The sequence below is a fragment of the Sus scrofa genome, chromosome 1 (genome assembly GCF_000003025.6).
Source record: "Sus scrofa isolate TJ Tabasco breed Duroc chromosome 1, Sscrofa11.1, whole genome shotgun sequence".
Taxonomy (NCBI): Eukaryota; Metazoa; Chordata; class Mammalia; order Artiodactyla; family Suidae; genus Sus; species Sus scrofa.
In genome coordinates, this window is record NC_010443.5 from 21,018,060 (window position 1) to 21,043,798 (window position 25,739).

At 42.3% G+C, this 25,739-nt stretch overlaps 1 protein-coding gene across 3 annotated transcripts in view; it reads right to left on the minus strand.

Annotated features, from left to right (window-relative positions):
• The window catches only part of UTRN (utrophin), a 533,664-nt gene that overhangs the window by 503,796 nt on the left and 4,129 nt on the right, over nucleotides 1-25,739 (minus strand). For all 3 annotated transcript variants that reach the window (XM_021072273.1, XM_021072261.1, XM_021072267.1), the window contains exon 2: nucleotides 25,505-25,669. In XM_021072273.1, coding sequence (XP_020927932.1) covers nucleotides 25,505-25,583 — 79 coding nt within the window. In that variant the 5' untranslated portion in view covers nucleotides 25,584-25,669. The remainder of the gene's footprint in view (nucleotides 1-25,504; nucleotides 25,670-25,739) is intronic.

A 25,739-nucleotide genomic window follows, 5' to 3' on the forward strand; every position in this document is an offset into this window, starting at 1 on the left:
ATCCTTCCCCAGCCCTACCATCCATTAAAATGACACTCCATTCGTTCCGAGGATATTCCACTCTTAGTGGATTAAATATAATATGTATATTATAAATGATAACTATGAGTAAAATGAAGCATAAACACGAAAAAGTAGATGGTAAAAGTGGAACACTTTAGGAACTAAAGCAAGCTGATGTTTCCCTTTATAGTACTGCCCTTAGACCTAGACAAGAGGGGTTCTGCCTTCAATACTGCCTTTTCGAGGGCTCTATTCTGGCCTCTTCCAGCCCCACCCCTCCCCGTGGGATGGGGAGAACACAGGGCCAAGGGGACAGGTGCACCCAGAGCCCATGCCACCTCTTCTGCCCAAATGAGCTCTGAGCTCACTTCCCAAGGGTGAACCCACCACCGCTGGCAAGGGGGATACGGAGAGAGATCCCAGAGGTTAGGCCTGGGGGACCACCAACGTGTGCTCAGAACAGAGCAGATGTGGGAAAACAAGGGGGAAGGTCAGCTCTCCCTGCATCCGTGCTCCGGCGCGGAACTCCGAGGAGGTGAAGATTTCTCAAGTCAAACCTGGCCCACCCAGTTGTGATAGGCGTGTCTTTGACAGAATCCACTCTCCCCTTCTTTTTGGTATCCGAAACCCAGTCCTCACCCATTCTCCTCTAGTTTTTAGCTCAGCACATGGCCACCCGTCACACATTACACCGTGAACCTCCCCTTCAGCTGGAGGAGACCACGTGACCAACTTTTACAACAGCATGAGGAAGGAGGTACTATTACTACACCTACTTTATTGATAAGGAAACCAAGGCACAGAGCAGCTAAGCAATCTGTCCAAGTTTACACAGTCAATAGGTGGACATGTTTAGATTCAAAGCCACGTCTTCTTATACAGCTTTGAACCACTCCCTATATAGAGCATCACATCTATAGAGAGATTTAAGAGTGCAGATAAGATTTTTAAGTACTGTAGGATTTTCATATTCTGCTTTTCCAACTTTGTATGAAATAACAGTATCACGCTATACTTGACCCCTAACCCAATTTAGAGATAAAAATGCTTATTCCCAGATGAAACCATATAATCCCTTTTTATAATCCCAACAGTACTGCTTGTAAGAATCCAAGTGTGTAGAATATTTGGAACTGTCCCACGATCAATGCGCACAAAACTGTAATTACAGCAATGGGGAAGAAGGTAACAGAACACAACGCTTCCCTAGCACAACTCTGGTGACTAAGCACCAACGGTTTGGTTCTCTGGAGCTTCTAAAGCAATCAATGTGAGATGGTCTAGCCCACACACCTTACCCTACAAACAAATCAAGTAACTGCAGAGAAACTGAGTAATTTATTCAAGGACACAAATCTGGTTATTTGCAGAACAAAACTAGAATCTAACCCCTCTCTGAAACTAAGCTAAGTTCTTTTTTTCTTTTTTTTTTCCTTGGCCACACCTACAACATGCAGAAGTTCTAGGGCCAGGGATTGAACCCAAGCCACAGCAGTGACAGCAACACTGGATCCTTAACTGCTGAGCCACCAGGGAACTCCAAGTTCTTTCTTTTTAACAGGGCTTCTAGAATGTATCAACTAGAGCAGTGATTTTAATTTAAGGTCCAAAAACCATGAAGAACCCTGAGGGCCCGGAAGTGGGCTTCCCCACTCCCATCCCCTAAAGCTACCCCCTGCCTGTAGGCCTGCCTTAAAGAGGAAAGCATTGAATTGCCAAATTCCTACAATAGGCCTCTAGCTCAGACTTGTTTACAGAAAGACTTCCAAGGCAAAAGAAAGGAAAGAAAGAAGGGAGAAAGGGAGGAAGGGAAGGCAGGAGGGAGGGAGGAAGAAGAAAAGAAAGCAAAAAGGAAGAAAAGGAGGGAGGGAGGGAGAAAGGAAGGGGGAGAAGGAGGTGGCAGGAGGAAGGGAGGAAAGGTAACAAAGGAAAGCATTAGCACCTTCACTTTCTTTTTTTTTTTTTCTTTCACTTTTTAGGGCCACACCTACGGCATGTGGACGTTCCCAGGCTAGGGGTCTAATCAGAGCTACAGCCACAGGCCTACGCCACAGCCACAGTAATGCTAGATCCTTAACCCACCGAGCGAGGCCAGAGATCGAACCCGCAACCTCATGGTTCCTGGTCAGATTCATTTCTGCTACGCCACAACAGGGACTCCAGCACCTTTACTATCAAGAACCCTATACATGGGTCCTATTAGAGTACTTAATCTAAAGCTTCCTACGGCCAGAACATCTCAAAAAAAAAAAAAAAATTATCACCATCATTTCATTAAATGGGCATTTCCATGCTAAATAAAAAGTAAACATATTCTCAGAATAAAGGACCATCTTGGAAAAGAAAAGGCAGCTGACCACCTTACACTGATATATATCTACATGACATTGGCCTCAGTCCTCGTTTCATGTCTGACGGTTGAAACATCAAATGGTTTGCCAACCAGCACTGGGGAAACAGTCATAGGCTAACCTGGAGCTAAAATAATCAGTACAGTAAAGGGAAAGATTAAACTGATATTTGTCTTAGGGATTACACATTTCTTGAAAGCAACAAGAAATGTATGTGTATATGTGTGTGTGTGTGTGTGTATTTATATGTATATTTATCAAACATACACTATGCACCAGGTACTAGTCTAGACTCTAGCAATTCAACCGGGACTAAGACCTGCCCACATGGAGTTGACACCCTGTGGAAAGAGACAAATGTCAACATGACCGAATAAAACAATTGTAGAGTTGTGTGAGCAGGTGAGAAGGGCGATGGGAAAAAATTAAGCCAGGTAAAGGGGGTGGAGAGGGCTGACGAAAGGCGGGTTTGTGGTTTTAACGAGGTGGTCATGTAGGCCACAGAGGGCAGGGAGGCCCCGTGGGATGCCCTGAGGGGAAGGTGCTCCAGGCTGGGGCCGCCAGGGCACAGGCCCGGAACGGGAGGGCACTGGGAGTGCACAAGGAGCGAGAGGGGAGGTAAAGCCAGGCAGGATCCCTCGGGGCCTGTGGGTAACTGTCAGGCCTTTAGCTTTTATTCTGAGCAAAATGGGAAGTGACTGCAGCATTGCAAACCTAGAGGGATTTAATTTACCTCAGTTTTCAATAGGCTCACTCAGTGGCTGGTTGAGACCAGCTTTAATGGGACAAGATGGGACATAGGGAGACCAGTGAGGAGGTGACGGCAGAAATTCAGGCACATGTAACGGTGGCCTCGACCATGGCGGTGGCAGTGGAAATGGCAAGAAACGACGAGAACTCTATACCAACAGCACTTGGAAAATAGAGTCAGCAGGATCTGCAGATGGACAGGATGTGGTTCTAAGAGAAAGGAAGGATGACAAGGATGATGCCAAAGTTTTCAACCTTCAACCTGAGCAACTGGAAGAATCAAATTGCCTCTAAGAAAGATGAGCAAGACTGTGGGATCAAGTTCGGCTTGGATGGGAGGTAGGAGCTCAGATTTAAACATCCAAGTGGACACGTCGAGTGGGCAGTTGGCAAGACAAGTATGCAGCTCCGGGGCAGGAGGGTGGGGGCGGGGGGGGGGGGCAGGTCTGGGTCAGAGATAGAAATGTGAGTCCAGTGTTCAGATGGTATTTAAAACCACGAGACAGGGAAGAAGACAAAGGGAGTGAGTGGTGATAATGAAGAGGTCCAAGGACTATGCCCTGAATCCTCTGGTGTTAGGAAGAAGAATCAGCAAAGGAGAATGGGAGGGAAACCAGGAGAGCACAGTGCATCCCAGAAGCCAAGTGAAGGAAGTGTGTCATGAAAGAACAAACGACGGACTGTGTTAATACTACCGAGAGGGCGTTCCCGTCGTGGTTCAGTGGTTAACGAATCCAACTAGGAACCATGGGGTTGAGGGTTGATCCCTGGCCTTGCTCAGTGGGTTGGGGATCCCGGCGTTGCCGTGAGCTGTGGTGTAGGTCGCAGACGCGGCTCAGATCCCAGGTTGCTGTGGCTCTGGCACAGGCTGGCAGTTGCAGCTCTGATTAGACCCCTAGCCTGGAAACCTCCATATGCTGCGGGAGTGGCCCCAGAAAAGGCAAAAAGACAAAAAAAAAAAAAAAAAAAATACTACCAAGAGATCAAGCAAGATGAGGACTGAGAACTGAACACTGGATTCAGCAAAAGGGAAGTCTCTAGTACCTTTGCAAAGAGCAGTTTTACTTTAATGGTAGGGGCTATGCCCTTGCAACCATTAAAGTGGTTGCAAGAGAGGATGAAAGGAGAGGAATTGCGACCATGTCTATAAAATTCTTCTGAGGAAGTCTTTCAGAAAGGGGAACAAAGAAATGAGGTGAGAGCTAGAGAGAGAGGTGGGGGATCAAGAGTGAAGCTTTTGGAGTTCCCGTCGTGGCGCAGTGGTTAACGAATCCGACTAGGAACCATGAGGTTGCGGGTTCGGTCCCTGCCCTTGCTCAGTGGGTTAACGATCCGGCGTTGCCGTGAGCTGTGGTGTAGGTTGCAGACGCGGCTCGGATCCCGCGTTGCTGTGGCTCTGGCGTAGGCCGGTGGCTACAGCTCCGATTCAACCCCTAGCCTGGGAACCTCCATATGCCGCGGGAGCGGCCTAAGAAACAGCAACAACAACAACAACAACAAAAGACAAAAAAGACCAAAAAAAAAAAAAAAAAAAAAAAAAAAAAAAAAGAGTGAAGCTTTTTTGGAGTTCCTGTCTTGGCTCAGTGGTTAACGAATCCAACAAGGAACCATGAGGTTGTGGGTTTGATCCCTGCCCTCGATCAGTGGGTTAAGGATCCAGCATTGCCACGAGCCATGGTGTAGGTCGCAGACGTGGCTCGGATCCCGCGTTGCTGTGGCTCTGGCATAGGCCGGCAGCTATAACTCCGATTAGACCCCTAGCCTGGGAACCTCCATATGCCGCGGGAGCAGCCCTAGAAAAGGCAAAAAGACAAAAAAAAAAAAAAGTGAAGCTTTTTTAGAGGAAGAAAGATAACAGTTGGTATGATGTGGACAGAAAAAAAATCCACCGGAGAGGGAAATTGTTGGGAGAGTAAGCAGGAAAGGATAGGATACCATTACAGGGCTGGAGTGGCCTTGGACAGGCGTTGATTAGAGTAGATGTGGTGTCAAACCTTTCGGATTCCTTCTGAGTTGACCTCCGTTTTCTTAGGATGAGAGTGGGCAAAGTCATTAGCTAAGAGTTAGAATGGGGAGGAAGCGGTGAAATGTTTCAGGAAAGAAGAGAGAGTATGAACAGTGGGAGATAAACTGCCAGGTAGCATTAAGGTGTCACATGTGACCATAAATTATCTGAGGCAAGGAAAAAAGGGTGTGTTTTTCTTCAGCCATGTTCCTCTGCAGGGCAGCTAGTACAGAATAGATGGAGAATCTTATTTAACCAGGGGTGGGGTTTGACCCAGGTGTGATGAAGCAAGAGCGGCAAGGCAATTGAAGGGATGAGAAAGGAGTGATTTCAACTGACCAAGCAATCTCAGTAAAAGGGCAAAGAGAGGACAGAAGGGATGGGCCACAGCTTAACAGCGTTAGGATCGACGGAAGACAGACCCCACTAGATCAGAGTCTGCTAAAGTTATGATACAAGAGGGAGTGAACAAGAAGCATAAGAAGTGGTGGACAGAAAGTGTGACACCTGGAATTCAGATTATGGAGGGGCTGCACTCCTAAACGATGACATGGTTTGCCCAGGACACAGCCACAGAAGTGGAAGACAAAGATCACTAGGAAAGAGAAGGTCAAAAACTGAGAGAGAAGAGTGCTGGAAGGATCATCTGTGTTTCCAATGAAATCACTAAAACAAGAGTAACTTTGAGAAAAAGTGACCATGACTTGGGAGCTAAAATCACCGAGAAATGAAAGGTGGACACAGTGCCATCTCAACAATGAGATTACATGGATGATGCAATTCAATGACATGATTTAAGCTGGGTGGGGGGTAGTCTGGTCAGGATGTGACATGAGCAAGGAGAACACTAGCCCACCTCTCTGGCAGTAAGAGAGGGTAGGAGAAAAGAGGTACCTGAAAGGCCATTAAGAAGTGGGAGAGGGTCTTCCAGTAAGGGCCACCACTCTTACTCCAAGACTGGGCTGTTTTTGTTTTTGTTTTTTTTTCTTTTTAGGGCCACACCTGCAGCATATGGAGGTTCCCCGGCTAGGAGTCTAATTGGACCTGCAGCAGCCGACCGACACCACAGCCACAGCAATGCGGGATCTGAGCCCCATTTGCAACTTACACCACATCCCACGGCAATGCTAGATCCTTAACCCACTGAGCGAGGACAGGGATAGAACTCACATCATCATGGATGCTAGTTGGGTTCACAACTTGAGGATCCACAACTGGAACTCCCAAGAGACTTGCCTGTTTTCAAGCGACAAATATATCAACACTTTTGAGAAATGTTTGATGTTAGAAAAAATAAGCATGGTGATATCCATTCTACCTGAGCTTGATGAAGCACAAGTTCTACAAATTAAAAAAAAAAAATCTGAACCAGACTCTTAGTAATTTATGTCTGATTATTTGCCAATTTTAGCAACAAAAGAGAAAGATTCATCAACAAATAAAAATTCATTATATGCAAAACTGGGTCAAACATTATCAGGAATTTTGCCCTTCAAACTTTTGTGTCTACTCACCCCAATTCTAGCAATCAGGACTTTTGTCTGAATGGTTCTGAGACAAGAGAGGCAACATAAGGCCCAGAATTTGAGCTGTGACAATAGTGTGGGTTCCCATATTCAGACCAGAGTGTCAGATTGCAAATTTAATTTCAATCAGAAAAGACTAAAAGGCCACAGAGACAACCCTAACAAGACAACTTTTTGGTGGATCATAGGCCTCTGTTGAGAAAACAATGAAAGCTTTTGCTCAGAAAATGTAAAAATTCTGTACATACATTACAGTATTTCTTAATAACCCTCCTCACTCCCTCCCCAAGCTAACCAAGTTAGCTAGAATAACATTTGCAGGTCGGCTTCCCATGACTCTGGGAGACAACTACAGTTAACTTCCAATGGGCTAACTACCAATACTTGCTCAAAATATTAAAAGTCAAAAACCACTTCTTAATTCCTTCTCTTCCACTGCCATAATCTACCATCTCTTAAATTACCCTTTCTCCAGATGCTTATTCGACGGTCAGTCAAAAATCTCAGAATAGATGAAGAGGAGTAAAACAGTTCTTGATGAAATTTTGAGACATTTTAAGAATATATTTATTTAAAAGAGTTCCACAGATGTTGAGAAAAACAGACAAGACTCCAACTGCCAATTTTCAAGAATGTGATCCCAGCCCAGGCCACTCTCCTGGGAGATAATAGGTACGGGGTAGGTGGTAGGTAGGTAGAGAGATGGATGGATGGATAGACAGAGAGAGAGAAAATAATCCCCTTACCCATCCCCCCTGCCCCCAGACCTTAATAGAAAGGCTTCACCTGCCAGGTGTTGGAGGCAGAAAGCAATCTCCTTCTCTAGCCCTCTGCCCCATCAAGTCTCTCTCCTACCTAAAGCTTTCCAACTTCCCCTCTTCTCAATCCCAACTGCCACGCCCTAGTTCAGGCCAATGACATCCCTTACCCTTCAACTGTGACTGTCTTACAGCAGTCCTCCAGGCTTCTAGCCTTGCCCCATCCACCACCCCAACCCAAGTCATCTAATCTCCTGAAGAGGATAGGTGGGGGAATGTCTGGGAGTTTCCTGGTGGCTTAGCAGTTAAGGATTCAGCATTATCGCTGCTGTGGCTCAGGTTCAATCGCTGGTCCCCCTCAAAAAAGTAAATCAGATCAGATCAGCTCATAGCTTAAAACCTCTCAGAGGCAGCCAAACCTCCTAAAACAAGGAGTGGGAGAGAGGAGGGCATCTCTAGATGCCAGAGAAAAACAAACCATAATATGTAATTAAATGTTTGAATTGGGATTTGTGGTGTGTGTGTGTGTGTGTGTGTGTGTGTGTGTGTGTGTGTGTGTGTTGGAGGAGTAGTTTGGGAAGTACTTAGAAATTGGGAAAAAAATTGTAATGCTGATGTTTGAAAAAAATACAAAATATTTCAAACCTGCAAACAGGCAACAGTGACACGCACAGGGTACATCCTTGTCAGGGATGCGTGGTGTGCTGCGCGGAAGGCAATGCGCAGGTCCCTTCCTCCAGCATCTCAGCGTGCTGGCAGCTGTGGGCTCACAGCTGAGGGCTGCTCATTGCTCCAGGAATGGCTGGGCTGAAGGTAGCTGGCTTGGCCAAACCTTCACCTTACCTCCTTCCCAGGGTCAGCCTAAAGCCAGTATGGGGCTCAAGACAAGGGTCCCAAGACTCAACACCATGGTCTCACTTGGGGAAATCTCTGCAGGCCTATCCCTGCTCCAGAGCTCCCTGGATCAGATGGCGCCCCTGTTGTCACTGAACTGCAGTTCAGCCTTTGCCCTAAACTTCTTCCCTCATTTCTTTTAGGAATTGTTCTCAAGGGCACACAAAACTCTGTCTCACATTCTCTTTCCCAGCAAGCGAACCTAAGGCAATCAACATTCAGCTTTACAAATTAGCATTACTGCTTCTTTGCTTCAGATATTATTTTTATTTTCATTGAGAAATAATAGACATAATTGAACACGCTCCTCTCTCATTATCGCTAGAGAAAACCACAATTCTTAATTCAGTGTTCATAATTTCCATGAACATCTCTGTATTTTTGTGTGTACTTATGAATAAACATCACATAATAATTTTTCGGGATATTTGGACTTTATATATGGTACCATTCACTACATTCTGCAGCTTGAATGTTGTTTATACTCAAAATTATTTTTTAAGTTTTATCAATGCTGGAGCTCCTGCTGTGACCCAGCGAGATCAGGGGTATCTTGGGAGCACCAGGACGCAGGTTAGATCCCCAGCCCGGCACAGTAGGTTAAGGACCCAGCATTGCCACAGCTGCGGCTTAGGTCACAACTGAGGATCAAATCTGATCCCTGGCCCAAGAGCTCCATATGCCACAGGGCAATCAAAAATTAAAAAAAAAAAAAAAGATTTATCAATGCTGATATATAGCTCTTTAACATGTGCTCTAAAGCAAATATGTTAATATAGTAATAGCTGATATAATTCAAATGAGGGCACACATATATCTGGTATATCATTTTCTGTACATTTATTTATATTAACTACTTCATTATTTCTTTAAATAATACTATATCTTAAATTTTTAAAAATCCTTTCGGAGTTACTCATACAATCCAAACTCACCATGGCTCGCAAGACTCTTCCTGGCTGGAGTTCCCGTCGTGATGCAGTGGTTAACGAATCCGACTAGAAACCATGAGGTTGAGGGTTCGATCCCTGCCCTTGCTCAGTGGGTTAAGGATCCAGCATTGCTGTGAGCTGTGGTGTAGGTCGCAGACGTGGCTCGGATCCCGAGTTGCTGTGGCTGTGGTGTAGGCCAGCAGCTGTAGCTCCAATTAGACCCCTTGCCCGGGAATCTCCATATGCCGCGGGTGCAGCCCTAGAAAAGACAAAAGGACAAAGCCAAAAAAAAACTGTAACTGCCTTTCAATATGCTTACTTAAGAGCTTGTGCAAACTCCCTCTTTATGAAAAGATAACTGACCACTGGAACTGTGTCTTAGGCACTCTATGCCAACCCAAGTGCTTGCCATATAGTAGGAGCAAGGCAACAACATGCTATTCAAAATGTCTATTTTATAGATTGGATGGATGGATAGATGGATGGATATATAGACAGAGACAGACAAGTCCATTCCCAACAATCTCCATAACATAAAATAAAGCTAACTCGGAAGTTCCCGTCGTCCTGGCAAAGTGGTTAACAAATCCGACTAGGAACCAGGGGGTTGCGGGTTCGATCCCTGGCCTTGCTCAATGGGTTAAGGATCCAGCATTGCCATGGGTTGTGGTGTAGGTCACAGACGCGGCTCGGATTCCGGGTTGCTGTGGCTGTGGTGTAGGCCGGTGGCTACAGCTCAGATTTGACCCCTAGCCTGGGAACCTCCATATGCCGAGGAGCGGCCCAAGAAAATGGCAAAAAGACAAAAAAAAAAAAAAAAAAAAAAAAAAAAGACAAAAAAATAAAAAAATAAAGCTGACTCTTACAGCCAAATTCACAGCCCAGAGAGACACTTAAACTGGCCAAGGCACAAAACCTTAGGCACTAGAATGCACAACCTGACAATTCAGCATTTTTAAATGAACCTTCTGTTTTTTTCTTCAAGGTTTTCTCTTAAAGGTCAAGGGAATCATCGTTCTGAAATACCAGCTTCTATGCTAGAATTTAAAGTTAGCCCACTGAGTATTAGGATTTGAAAGATGGAACTTAAAAGAAAAATAATACGACAATAACCTCTGCTTTCTTCCATTCCTCAAACCTCCACAGCAGAGCATCCTACTAAGAAAAGCATCTGTTACCTGAATAATTATGATTTCTGAGCATCCCAGCTTTATTGACTGAACTCCAGTGACCTTTCCACCACTTAATTACTCCCTAAAAGAAAGGTATTTCTCAACATCTGTTCTTAATTTATTTTTAATTTGCGTTTACTCTATCTTGCCTGTTGAATCTGAAATGAGTAATATGGGATGACATTACCTTCAAATGAAACATCCTATTCTTCAACTACAGTTCCTCTGAAACAGTTTTCCAAGCATCTTCACACCTAGATTTTTTTTTAGCTGTCCAAGACTATTTATTATCTTCCCTTTAAAATGAGATTCATATTACCTTTCTTCGCCACATTTTCAAAGAACTTTTACATTGTACTAAATAAATAGGAATAAACTTTTTTCTTTTTTCTCATTTTAATTAACCTACTATTTTTCTGAGGCGTGACCTTTCTTTCAGAATACAGCTATAGAAAAAATTACAAATGCTATTGAAACAACTCCATTCAAAGTTACCTACATAAACTGACCAAGAGATAATACTTCAAAAAAACAGCAAGAGTGAACATAACTAAAAGTTACTTCTAAAATGTAGAAATTCATCAAGTTAAGAATATTAATTCTGGAGGAAGAGCTAATATTGAAAATGCTGGCGCTCCCACGGTGGCGTAATGGGAGCAGCTGTGTCTTGGGAGCACTAGGACACAGGTTCAATCCCTGGTCTGCCACAGTGGGTTAAGGATCCAGGGTTGCCACGGCAGCATCGTAGGTCACAACTGCAGCTCACATCTGATTGCTGGCCCAGGAACTCCATATGCCCAAGGGCGATCAAAAAAGTAGAAAAAAAAAAAAAAAGAAAATGCTATGACTTATAATTTTTTAAATTATACATCTGTTTGAAAAATGTATATATGAATTACAATTTGAAAAGCTATATATCTGCTTGTAAAATATAAAACAAATCCCATGAAGAGACGTTTATGCTGTGGCTTTCTACATGTTGGTAACCATCTTTCAAATCTTTTCCCCACTCCTTCTCTACCATACCACTGTGGTCCAAGCCCGCACCATTTTAACCTCAATTATTTTCACAACTCTTAAGGCTCCCTTCCTCCCTTCAACTCTGCTCCCTTTTAAATGTATCTTTCACACTATCAACTGAGTTATCTTTCTGAAAAATAATGCTGAGCCCGTCATTAACTCCCTTAAACTCCTGCAGTGGTTTCCTACAGGGAAAAGATCGAACCCCTTGGCCTGCTTCAAAAGAGCTTTCAAAAGCTGGTCCCAACCTCTCCCATCATCCACAAGCAACACCCCAGCCACACTCACCTACCATCTGCAGACTCAAAATGCACTGCTCCTTGCCATCAACTTAGAATGCCCTACCTTCACTGTCTGCGCGGGTACCTCCTAAGCACCCTTCAAGGTACACCTCAACTTCCTTCCCCTCCGGGCTTTCTCTTCCCAGCCCTACCCTCACCCCCTACAAGGCAAGACTATCCTTCCTGCTCCCACGTTCCCACAGTCCTGTGTGCACTGCGCCGGCTTCTGTGCAGGGAGGTCTCTTTCTGCCTCTCCTGCCAACCAGCCAGTGAGCACACAAGGAAGAGACACAAGACTTGCTCACTTCTGGGCCCATCATCTAGCAACACGGACTGAACCGCAACCATTTGCTGAGTGAAGAAGGCATCTCTATAAGCAAGTGTGACTTCTTAAACTGTGAAAGTGCCCGGTAAGCCTTTACTGAGCACTTACTGTGTTTGGAGACCAAGCCAAAGGCTGGCTGCCAGAGTCAATTAGGAAAGCATGTACCCATCTGCAAGCAAAAAGGGCCAAAAATAGCCATGAAGAGTGAATGAGAGGGAAGGAGATTGATTCTGGCTCTGTGATCGATTTTTGAATAGAATGCTCTGTGGCATTTATGCTGATATTTGAAAGGCGGAGGTTTCAAAACTAAGAGACGGGGAGGGAAGAATAATCAAGCACCGAAAACAAAGTGCAAGCTGCATCGCAAAGGCAGAAAAAGGACCATGGGCATCCTCACAGAGCACCACTGGCCCCCCTCACAGGGTGCTCTGCTGGAGGGGTGGGAGAGGGCAGGGCTGCCCCAAAGATGGGTGGGCATCAGACGTCCCTAAATGTTTCATGTAAACATGCGTGCAGGAGTTCCCTTGCGGCACAGGAGGATACAGATTCAGGGGCACTGCAGCAGCTGCTATGGTGTGGGTTCAACGCCTGGGCAGGGGAACGTCCACGTGCTGCTGGCAAGGCCAAAAAATAAAAATAAATAAACATACATGCAAATAAGTTCCTCTCTCAGAGCAATCTGCCTTGATGCCAGGTCCCCAGGATAAGATCTGTGCTACACCAAACGCTCTAAGAGGATAGTCTGAGACAGAGAGAAAGCTGTTATGTATATTCTTCAAACACTCTGTCTTCTCATCTCTAAACGGTTCCACCTCTTGAAAAAGCACGTGTAATTTAAAATAATTCACGTCACTCCGTGATTTTTTTCGACAGACATGGTATTACAATGGGATTTAACATATGATTAAGGGTCTGTTATATTATAGAACTGGCCACTGATACCACAATAGAAAGTGAGGCAGAAGACGAACCCATGTAGTCCGTGTAGGAACATGGGCTTTGATGCATTCTTCGATATGGCTATTGATTAACATTTGGGGTTTAAGGGCTCCAGAGAGTAATTCCCCACAAGTCTTGTTTTATTATAAGAAGTGTGCCTTCCCCACAGGCGTTGTTTACTATAGGAAATGTGCCTACCCCCACAAGGATCTTAATCTCTAACCCACTCCTCAACTGATAAAAAAGGAGTGAGAGGAATGGTGACTCAGTCTAAGGCAAGAGAAGGACAAAGAAATCATAAAACTTATGGGACATTTCCACCCCCAAAACCCTTCTGGGCAAGGACTGGTATAGGTCACTGGGCAAGGCCAATGGGAAAAAACCACATCTTTCTGGACCCCAGGTTGGTACCCTCCCCCAACTTTAAGGGATAAAAACCCCTATAGGACAATGGGTGGGGGCTCCTCTCTCCCTCCCATTAGCCCTGGGAGCTAACTGCTTTCCTGTAACAAAGACTTTGCTTGCTTGCTGCCTGTGTGTTCAGAGTTCATTCTTCAACTGCCGTGAACAAGAACCTGGATTCCGGGAACATCTTTCCAGCATCAAAAGCACAAAAATTCTTTACATTCTGCAGTAAAACATGTTCTAAACACCTATGAAGGGACTATATAGGGTACAAAGTAAACGGGAGCATACATGGAGTTTTTTTGTTTTTTGTTTTTTGTTTTTTGTTTTTTTTTAAGGGCCATACTCACGTCAAATGAAGGTTCCCAGGCTAGGGGTCGAATCGAAGCTATAGCTGCCGGCCTGCACCACAACCATAGCAACACAGGATCTGAGCCACGTCTGCGACCTACACCACAGCTCAGGGCAACACTGGATCCTTAACCCACTGAGTGAGGCCAGGGATCAAACTCCCAACTGCATGGTTCCTAGTCTGATTCGTTTCCAATGCACCACAACTGGAACGCCCATACATGAAGTTTTATCTCAAAACCCACAAAATGTGGCTTTGCGGTAAGGCCAGGAGCCTCCAACACCAAATAAAACTCAGATTCACCCTCCCACCTCTGAGTCATACTTGCATTTTAAATTTTAAAAGACAGTATTTTGCAAATCATATACCTGATAAGGGATCTTGTTGGTTGACAACCTTGAGAGTTCCCTGAGTGAAATCTAAAACTTGAGGGCATTATACAGAGTGAAATAAGTCAGAGAAAGACGAATACCTATGAGCTCACTTACAGGTGGAATCTTAAAAAAAAAAAAAAAAAAGGCCCAAAGACACAGAGAACTGATGGATGGTTGCCACAGGCAGGGGGTGGGGGAAGGCATAATGAGTGGGGGGAGGGGTTGTCAAAAGGAACAAACTTCCATAAATAAATCCTGGGGCTATAAAATACAGGATGGTGACTTTAGTTAATCACACTCTATTGCATACTTAAATGTTGATAAGAGTATAGACTTTAAAAGTTCTCATCACAAGAAAACAAAATGCAGTAACTATGGTGATGGATATTAACTAGACTGTCGTGATCATTTCACAGTATACGCAAATACTGAATCATGTTGTACACTTACAACTCATAAAATATGTCAATTACACCTCAATTTAAAATGACAATATAATTTTAAAACTGGCAAGAGAACAATCCACTTTGAGAAGTGGATTGTTTACAACTTAGAACCAAATTTTGTTTTTAAGTCCATTTGTTTGGGGTAGATTTTACTGGTTTTATTTTGGGGTCTATTTATTTCAAATAAATAAAATTTCCTAAGTAGTTCATTAAAATTTACCCACACATTGGTCAAAAGGTACAAACTTCCAGTTATGAGAAAAATTAGTACTAGGGATGTAACGTATAACATGAAAAATGTAATTAACACTGCCCCTTCTTATATATGAAAGTTGTTAAGAGAGTAAATTCTGAGTTCCCATAACAGAAAAAAATTTTTTCTAATTTTGATTCTAGGGGTTCCTGTTGTGGCACAGCGGAAATGAATCCGACTAGGAACCATGAGGTTGCGGGTTCGATCCCTGGTCTCCCTCAGTGGGTTAAGGATTTCAGCATTGCTGTGTAGGTCGCAGACACGGCTCGGATCTGGCATTGCTGTGGCTGTGGTGTAGGCTGGCAGCTGTAGCTCTGATTAGACTCCTAACCTGGGAATCTCCATATGCAGCAGGTGCGGCCCTAAAAAGCCAAAAAAAAAAAAAAACTAATTTGATTCTATATGAGATGATGGATGTTCCCTAAACTCATTGTGATAATCATTTCATGCTAAATGTAAGTCAAATAATTATACTTTATGTATATGTTATACACTGTAAACTTACACAGTGATATATGTCAATTATATCTCAATAAAACTGGAAGAAAAAAATTTACCCACACTTGCACTCGGCCCAAAAGTCTCTGTTCAAAAAGAAATCATCATCCCACTGAGGCCTCACTAGGTGTTCTCTCTGTAAACCTCAATCTTTTGGTTTGTTTTTTGTTTTGTATATTTGTTTAGGTTTGCAGCCACCGCATACGAAGTTCCCAGGCTAGGGGTCGAATCAGAGCTGCAGCTGCCAGCCTGCACCACAGCAACGCTGGATCCTTAACCCACTGAGCAAGGCCAAGGATTGAATCTAAATCCTCATGGATACTAGTCAGGTTCATTACCACTGAGCCATAACTGGAACTTCTGTAAGCCTCAGTCTTACAACTGCCTCCAAAACAGATCTCATTAAATTCTGAGATCTCAAATTCCACACAATGACCTAAGCAGAAGCAATTAAGTACCTCAAACCACCCTGAAGGTTCTTTAATCAATGCAGAAATGCAGATCCCTTTCTGTATCTTCAAAAAGGTTAAAGATTAGCGCTCAAAGACTTTACTGCAAATAACTCAAGGACTCTAAGAGACTGGGAGTCTGATGTTTGGTTAGGTTTGATTTAATGAATATAAGAACATCCCATGACCTCCAGGTTATACTTATAAATCCTTATGGAACTTATTCTATGGCCCATAAGTCACTTACCTCCTAATTCATCATGAACATAAAAAAAAATTATTCATTTTTAAAATCCACTCATTTTAAAGTTACTTTATATCAAAAAGGAAGTAGTGTTATATTAACTATAAGTACTATATTTCACTTATTTAAAATTACAAAAACAAGGAGGCAAATTAATTTGTAACACTTTAACCTTAAAGAAGATAAGAAAACTATAGCATATCTTAGAAATCATCCCATTATCAATACAGAAAGAATTTGTGATTTTTGATTGCAAATCATTCCATTGTATGAAAAAAAAAATACAACTAAAGAAAAAAGAAAGAAAACTAACATTGAAGACGGACATGAGGGTTTTTCCTCACCACAAGTCAAAAAAAATCTGCCTTGGAAATTTTTCTTAGAAAACATAGACAGTGAGTCTTTACGATGAATTGTTCAGAAGACTCCATTAAAGAATCCAGGATTCCAACTTTAAGCTTGCAGCAGGAAGAGGTTAAATGCACCAAGGTGAAGACCAACGTGTTCCATTAAGAAATAATTCGGGGCTGAATATTTTGGTAGGATCTTCTGGTTCAACAGCCCGCAAGAAGAAATGCACCAAGGTTCATCACTTTCCTGACTCACTTTCCCGTTTTTACCTCTGCTCGGCACAACCAAAACCTCGCAGATATAAGGCAAGAGAAAAAGTATCCAATACCAAGAAATCCATTGCCTCTTCACACTATTTAAAGTGTTTTTAAGCAGAAATAATCTTCAACATTTGACTATAGAACTCCTTTGAAATGCATAGACACTTTCACCTTAGTTCCAAGAGTCTTAAACTTACTTCCTCTGTCCATAAATCAATAGCACTAAACAGAATAACCTGCCAAGCTTGTTAAAACTCCAGATGCTGAGACCTCATCCCACGTGACTGAACTGGAATCCCAAAGGGTGGTTCTGACCTGCAACCTGAGTTAGGAACTCAATAGGGCTGAGCCCAAAACCCGACTTTCGAATTAAAAGTATATGTATATCTATGAAATTACCAAACTAATGTTCAATAAAATGCCTCACACATAGCCAATGAGGAGTTAGAAAACCAAGCAATTACTATTAACCTCAAAATGCTATTTTCCACCCCAAGTCTTACATAAATGTCCTCGCCCAAATCTTAAACCAAACATGGCATGGAAAAAATGTGCAACTACTAAAACGGTGAAATTAGAGACGAAGTTCTAAACAAAGAATACATTTTGAAGCATGGTATTTATTTCCAAGTCGTGCCGCTTTAAAGACACAAAGCCATATTTCTTTACTGGATTTCTCTGCTACATCAGAAATGTCATAATGTACTTTTTTTCTGTTCTTTGGTGGGGGGGAAGTTATGTAATTAAATGCTAAGATTACTGAACTGGACAGAAGTGGTAATTTATTTTATTTTTTGTCTTTTTGGGCCATACCCGAGGCATATGGAGGTTCCCAGGCTAGGGGTCTAATCAGAGCTGTAGCCGCCAGCCTACACCACAGCCACAGCAACGCTGGATCCTTAAGCCACTGAGCAAGGCCAGGGATCAAACCCAAAACCTCACGGTTCTTAGTCAGATTCATTTCTGCTGTGCCACGATGGGAACTCCCAAGAAATGGTAATTATTAGCTGACCAAAAAAAAAAAAAAAAAATCCACTTGAAAATACTCACCTATGAACTATTATTCTCCAGTCACAGACAAAACTGGTTTGTTTTTTTTTTTTGAGAAAACTGAGTTCTCAAAACTGATGCAAGGTTGTACCACCCCAAACCTTAATCTTGGCTGCCAAATACAAACAATTCCCCTTGTTAACTAGGCTTGGAAAACAAGCTTGGGACAGAGAAGCTCCACAGAATACAAACAAACCTCAGGTGTTTGGCTGTTCAAAGGCAGCAATGCCAAGGCCGGAGAGTCATGGGAAGCTGGAACTACCTGCCTCCCACACCTGACATGTGTAAATCCAGGGCAAAGCAAGGAAAAGTGAAAGAACTGGATCCCACGTAGATTCAGTCCACAGCCATCATTTCAAGAGTAAATATACATGAAAAACTACCACTGACTCATGTTACAAATACTGAACTGACTGTATTTATTATTAAACAGTTAAGGCATCACAAAAAAATTAAAATAGTAATATAGTAAATATAGTTGCCTCCACACACACAACTTTAGGGGGGCGGAAATCTCACCAGCACATCTGAAACCACTTGAGTAACCTTCCACAATAAAATTTTAACTAATATTTACAACCGCTCCAACGATCCTGCATGTTCCCTTGTTCCCAGAATATCCTGGCTCAAAATAAGATTCAATAAAATTGAGTTTTCCATTCTGTCTCTATCATTAAAATGCTTCCACTGCTTAAAACATTCTCTGCAATTCATGTTTTTCCGTGGAGAGGGGTTCACCTACCAGGCTTTTACAACCTTACTAACTGGTCGTGAGAATCACAAGCAGACAGAAGACTTTTCCATGATGGCACAACTTCAGCATAATGAGGTACCAACTCAGAGAATATTTTTATGCACATTACAAGAACAGCTGCTGTCCTCTGCCGGAGTTGAATTTCCATCAGGGTCACTGTCCCTCACCACAAATCCCCAGGGTTCATGGAAAAAAAACCAAACCTGCTCAAAGACTCCCTTCAAAGCACAGGCATTCCAGCCAAGGAAAGCTCCAGAAAAAATAAAAGAAGAAGAATTATTTTTCACAGTCCTTTAAATTAACTCTTTAGGAAAATCCCCTCATAGAAATTTCTTTAAGTGAAAGAGAAAGAAGTAGACCAATGGGAAAAACCATATAACTTCTATCTTTCCTAAAGAAAGGCCTCTAAAAGATAAATAAATAGGGTAACCCTCCTCAGATTTTCATAAAACTGCATCTTGTTAAGCAAATTTACTTTATCGCAAACAGCATCTTTTTACAAGGTTTGCTATCAATGTAACTAGGTATAATATTCCATATTAACTAATTTGTTTTATTTTTATTTCACTGGCCTCTCTTTTCTTCCCTCCCTCTCCCTCCACCCCTACCAACTTTTTCAATGCCACAGATACCCATCTGGGCATCAGACCAGGACTTAAATGGTGCCAGATCGCAGTGCATCTGAAATCCACTACCTTTTTTCACCGGCCAGTTAAAAGCCTGGAGCGGCAGGCAAAGGAAAGAGAAAAGGGAATTCACGTCAGAAACAGATTATCAATTTCTCCACCCTGCACCCAGAGGACTGCGTGTCCTCTGGTATTTTCCCCTTTGCTAACTCTTAATAGAGAATGACAGAGACCAGAGCCAATAACAGAGATGAGGGCCGGGAGCAGCGGGTTGGGTCTCCTATGAGTCCACCCTCCCTTAGCAGGGCTGTGATGCCAGCTCTGCCTTAGAGCCCAGGAGCTCAACCTCGTAACTACAAAGGCAGAGGCAGAGGTTGTACAAATAGTATTAATATTCTGCAAGATTTGGAAGGGATAGGTTTAGACACAAGCGAAAAAGAACCATCCAGCAGCAACAGAGTATTAATTAGGAGACGAGGCACTCTACAGAGGTCAAATGCAGAGTTTCTGCAGTCAGAGCACCTTGAATTCTCATCCCAGCTCTGGAACTTTCTAGCTCTGTAGCCTTTTCCATCGAATAGATATTCACTGTTCACCTACTATGACTTAGGCTCTGGGCTTGGTAGCAGGCATGTACTGGTCCCTGCTCTCATGGAATTAATTTTGAGCAGGGAGGACATTAACAAACACACACAACAAAGACAGCTCTACAGAAATTTAAATACAGTGATGTAGTCAAGAGTGCCTGGGAGAGCTCCTTTCTAAAGATAGCAGGGAAGTCCTCTCAGAGGTGACACTGAAGCCTAGATCTAAATGATAAGAAGGAGCCCATCAGATGAAAACAAGGGAAGAGGGATGTGCAAAGGCCCTGAGGTAGGCATGACTGTGCCTTTGGAGAAGTTGAATAACAGCCAGTGTGGCAAATTATCTCTGTGTGGCTCATGTCTGCCAGCTGTAAAACAGTGGCTGTGAGGATTAAATTCTGAGCACCATATCCACAGCCTGTGTATGTTCAATAAGTGTAAGTTGATCAAATTATCATCATCAATTGTGAGATCCAGTGATTGGAGGTATGAGATCCAGTCATTAGAGGCCTGGCCTCTAAGTTTCCCTCAATAATTGGGTCCCAGGATTACAGGAGAAGAGGTGAAGAAAGAAACGATGAAATTATTACACTCAGTTTTGCTACCTAAAGGTTTTTATTTATTTATTTATTTATTTATTTGTTGTCTTTTTGCCATTTCTTGGGCCCCAGGCTAGGGGTCCAATCAGAGCTGTAGCTGCTGGCCTACGCCAGAGCCCCAGCAACTCAGGATCTGAGCCGCTTCTGCGGCCTACGCCACAGCTCACGGCAACGCCGGATCCTTAACCCACTGAGCAAGGGCAGGGACCGAACCCCCAACCTCATGGTTCCTAGTCGGATTCGTTAACCACTGCACCACGATGGGAACTCCTACCTAAAGGTTTTTACATAACACTCTGAATCATACAACAATGTGGAGTTTACCAATTCATTCAACAAATGGCCCTTTGCTATCTGAGAGTCTGTGATTCAAATCCCCAAATAGCCAAAATCCCCACTGGAGCTAGTCTTAAGATCTTAAGCCCTGAGGGCACTCTGAGCAAAAACTTACAACAGCACTAAGGACAGAAAAGGCTGACTTACTCTACGTTACTAGCATTAAGATGTGTTAGCTACTGACAGAATAAAACAGCAATGAGAATAGTCCTTGATTGTACATGTATCTCAAATCATTTTATTATTTCATGTTTAAAGTGTTTCAAGCAGAAGTTTACGCATCACAGACTCCACTGACAACATATTTCACTTTTTAAAAAAGTCCTATTTTTGGCCTACTCTCAAAATATTTACTAAATTATTAAGCTTTCTAAAGCCCAGTAATTCAGGCTGACAAAGATGCACTCATTGATGATAGATGAAACTGACCTGCATGCCTTTAAGTTAAGGAAAGATCAGCGTTTATCCAACCTCAAGCTCTGACTCTTTTTTGGGTTTTTTTTGGCCGCACTGACAGCATGTGGAAATTCCCAGGCAGACTGAACCCATGCCACAGCAGTTATCAGAGCCACTGCAGTGACAACAGGATCCTTAATCTGCTGAGCCACACGGGAACTCCTCAAGTTCTTTTCTAAAACACACTCAAGACCAAGGCAAAGTTACTACAACCACAAAGAAATGTATCACCTTTATATTCATTTAACTATTTCATCACCTATTCTCCATATTTCAGATTTCTGTTCAGATGGTAAAAATGACTTTAAAAAATTATTAAACCTCACACACTGCAAAGAGCAAATTAATACCGAATGAAGACGATACAAGCAATCCTAATACGTTAACATAAAATGTGCAAATATGTTTTACGATGCCAGGCTTATAGACTGTCCACATTCAAGGATTTGGGGAGGAGGGAGAAGAATCTTCATAACCCAAGAGATACGTTTATCAGTATAATCACAACATCAGTTCTTTCCCACCCTAGTCTCTGCCCCCTTCTCCACAGCCAGTCTCCCAAAAGGAAGAAATGTAGAGGAACAGATTAGAATCAAAATTCTCCTATACAGAAATACTCCTTTAAAAAAAAAATGAAAAAGAAACAAATCAAGGGAAAAACATGTCCAAGGAGGACCTTTAAAAATATACATTATATGCAGATGATTCCTTCGACTTAATCTGAACTGAAGATCCCTTTTCAGTACGTAAATTTTAGAGTACCATAGGAACTGACCATGAGTACCTTAAAAGAATCAGAAAAGTACCTTCCAGAAAGCAAAACTAGAATAGGCCCATTCAAATCCAAATTTATCTACTGCCTTTTGCAACATAATCCAGCCAAAAGAATGTGATTCAGATCTCATTCAGCTAACTTTTCAATGTGTTTTGAAGTAAGTGCCATCCAAAAAAAAAAAAAAAGAAGAAGAAAGTAATAGTCATCGCTTTGGGATTAAGACACTCGAAGCAATTGGAGACGCTTTAAAAATATGAAAAAAAATAAGGCTCATTGAGAAGCTTTAGAAAGTATATATGAACAAAAAGAGGAAAATAATAATCTCCAATTGCTGAGATGACAGTGGTAACATTTTAGTTAATAACATTCTGCTGAACTTTTTTCAAAAAAATATTCTTCACATAAATGACTTGATATGGCACATAACTTTTAATATCAAGAACATATTTCTATGCTAATATATATACATGCTCATAACATCTTTCCAAATATGTACTCTTCTACTTTATGAATATACCTAATTTAATTAGCTCCACTGAGATTCTATATGATCTCACTAAAGGACCAAAGTGGGTTAACCACTATTTCCTAATGCTATTTGCCTATGACATTCTTTTTTGAATTAAACATTAGAATTTATGCTCCTTTCAAAATATGTTGGGAAATATGACTAACCAATTCTCAATATTGAATTTTTATGGTGTTTCCAATTTCTGTCAATAATAAAAATGATCAACCTTTTGCTTGTATATTTCAGAGTGTTCCCCAGGGTAAAGACTCAAAAAATAGCATTACTGGCCCAATTGGTATACATCTGTAAAAAACATAATAATTTCTGCTCAACTATCTCCCAAAAGTGTTTGAGAATAGTTAGCCTTTTTATTTATTTATTTTATTTTATTTTTTGTCTTTTGCCATTTCTAGGGCCGCTCCCTCGGCATATACAGGTTCCCAGGCTACGGGTCGAACTGGAGCTGTAGCTGCTGGCCTACACCACAGCTCATGGCAACGTCGGATCCTTAACCCATTGATCAAGGCCAGGGATTGAACCTATGTCCTAATGGATACTAGTCAGATTCGTTTCCACTGAGCCACGAAGGGAACTCCTAAATGGTCATTTTTAATTTAAAGAATAGTTTGAGGGGAGTTCCCGTCGTGGCGCAGTGGTTAACGAATCCGACTAGGAACCATGAGGTTGCGGGTTCGGTCCCTGCCCTTGCTCAGTGGGTTAACGATCCGGCGTTGCCGTGAGCTGTGGTGTAGGCTGCAGACGCGGCTCGGATCCCTCGTTGCCGTGGCTCTGGTGTAGGCCGGTGGCTACAGCTCCGATTCGACCCCTAGCCTGGGAACCTCCATATGCCGTGGGAGCGGCCCAAGAAATAGCAACAACAACAACAACAACAACAACAACAACAACAAAAAAAGAATAGTTTGAAAGTTATATGTACTCCTCATATATACCCAGTATTTTTAAACTCAGATAATTACTTTTTTATGGACATGGCTAAAGTACATAGTTATAAATATCAAAGGTCTTACTATAATGGAGGTTGACTCAGAAAACTATTTAAGAACATAACTCCTCGCAATTTACAGAACATAACAAGCATGGATTCATTAAATTGTCTCACTTTCATTTTTCTCCTTGTTACCTTTATACATTTCTGGATATACATTCTGTACCCTTAAGAAGATATTAATAAACCCTTACATTGACATAGTATTTTATACTACTAAAGCTTTTTTTTTTTTCCTTGTCTTTTTAGGGCTGCATCTGCAGCATATGGAAGTTCCAAGGCTAGGTACTGAATGGGAGCTGTAGCTGCCCACCAATACCACAGCCATGGCAACACCACATCTGAGCCGCATTTGCAGTCTACACTGCAGCTCACAGAAACACCAGATCCTTAACCACTGATCAAGGCCAGGGATTGAACTTTCGTCCTTACGGATACCAGTCAAGTTCATTACTGCTGAGCCACAACGGGAACTCCCTCCCTATACTACTGAAGTATTTAAATCAAAAATAATTTTAGGAGAATAAAACATTCTCAGAGCATACTTTAAAATAGGATGTTACTCGTTTCCCCCTCCCCCAAATCCCACAAAAGATCCTTCAAGCTACACATTTGGAGCCATGGCTATAATAACCAAAATCTTTACCATTTGACCCAATATCAGTATCATGGAAAATGTGTGTACTTCTATTCATTTAAAGCTTGTTTTCAGGGCATATTTCTGCAGATTCATACAATAAGAAATAAATTCCTAACATAATATAAAGATGGCTCACACAGCAAAAACAGGCTTTAGGTTCCTTTTTCGGTTTTAAAGTGACACTGGATGTAAGTTTATACCCCAAAGTAACTCGCAAAGTTACTTAAGTATAGTGTTCACACCCAGGGGTGGAGTTCTGTGTAATTTTCAAACCTCAGAAAGGTCCTGCCTGCTTAAAAATATCTGTCTTTAGAGTCTATCTTAGAATCGTATTTGAAGCTTTTTAAAAACACCGAAATTTTGGAGTTCCTGTTGTGGTGGTGCAGAAAAGAATCCAATTAGTATCCATGAGGATGCGTGTTCGATCCTTGGCCTCACTCAGTGGGTTGGGAATCCGGGGTTGCCATGAAATGTGGTGCAGGTCACAGATGCAAGAATTGCTGTGGCTGTGGCAGAGGCCAGCAGCTGTAGCTCCAATTCAACCCCAAGCCTGGGAACCTCCATATGCTGCAGGCGTGCCCGTTAAAAGCAAAAACAAAAAAACCAAAAAAAAACAAAAAAAAAATTTTATTCAATAGGTCTAGAGTGGAGCCACTGAATCTGTATTTAAAAAACAAACAAACAGAAATAAAAACAAACAAACCACAAAACCTCCCCCAGTTGATTCATTGATACAGCCAGAGTAAAAAAGATGGGGGGCGAGGGAGTGGTACCCTTAGGTCCCCCATTTAAACGTCCATATGAAAACCACTGACCTGTCTTAGTCTAGTTTAGTAGATTACCTAGTGAACACTGTACCTTAAGAAGGTTCATAAGAAGTTTCAAAAACAGAAGCAGGTAGGAGCACACCCATTGGCCTAGTACTGGCCAGCAAACAGGACGGAGGAGAGGAAGACCTATCCTGCCAGAAACCACAGCACTTCCTACCTTAAGCATTATTTTTTAAGCCGCATTTTTGGGCTCAAGGGGCATCCTGTAACTCAACAGCATTCAACTACAGGTGGCAATTTTACCAAGCAATGCCAGTCAACATACCATGAGCCCAAGCTGGGGTGAGGAATTAAGATAGTATAAAACAGAGATTTTGGAGTTCCCGTCATGGCTCAGTGGTTAACGAATCCGACTAGGAACCATGAGGTTGCGGGTTTGATCCCTGGCCTTGCTCAGTGGGTTGAGGATCCAGCGTTGCCGTGAGCTATGGTGTAGGTTGCAGACGTAGCTTGGATCCTGCGTTGCTGTGGCTCTGGCGTAGGCCGGTGGCTGCAGCTCCGATTGGACCCCTAGCCTGGGAACCTCCACATGCCACAAAGTGCAGCCCTGGAAAAAGACAAAAAAATAAAAAGTAGAAATAATACTAATAAATTAAACAGAGATTTTATATTACCGTTTACAATGTAATAGTCATTTGTCAGAATTATGTTTCTCCGAAGAAGTTTATTTCCCAAGAACAGTAAAAAACAAGCCAAAAAACCCTTAAGTAATTCATACATAAAAAATTTCTTAGGCTTCCATCACTTACCAGATCTGGACTTAATGATGTCACTGAACTCATTCTGCCCATCGTCAGCCCTGGCCTCATGTTCTCCATACTTTGCCATCTTAGCTGAGTTTCAGTATAATCCAAAGACTTTACAAGGTCCTCTTTTGAAGACTTTCAGTTTCCTGTAATGATCAACATCAATACCTAAGGAGCAAAGGAAAAGTACTGACTTGAAAAAATATACATATGACCATAATATATATGTTGACATACA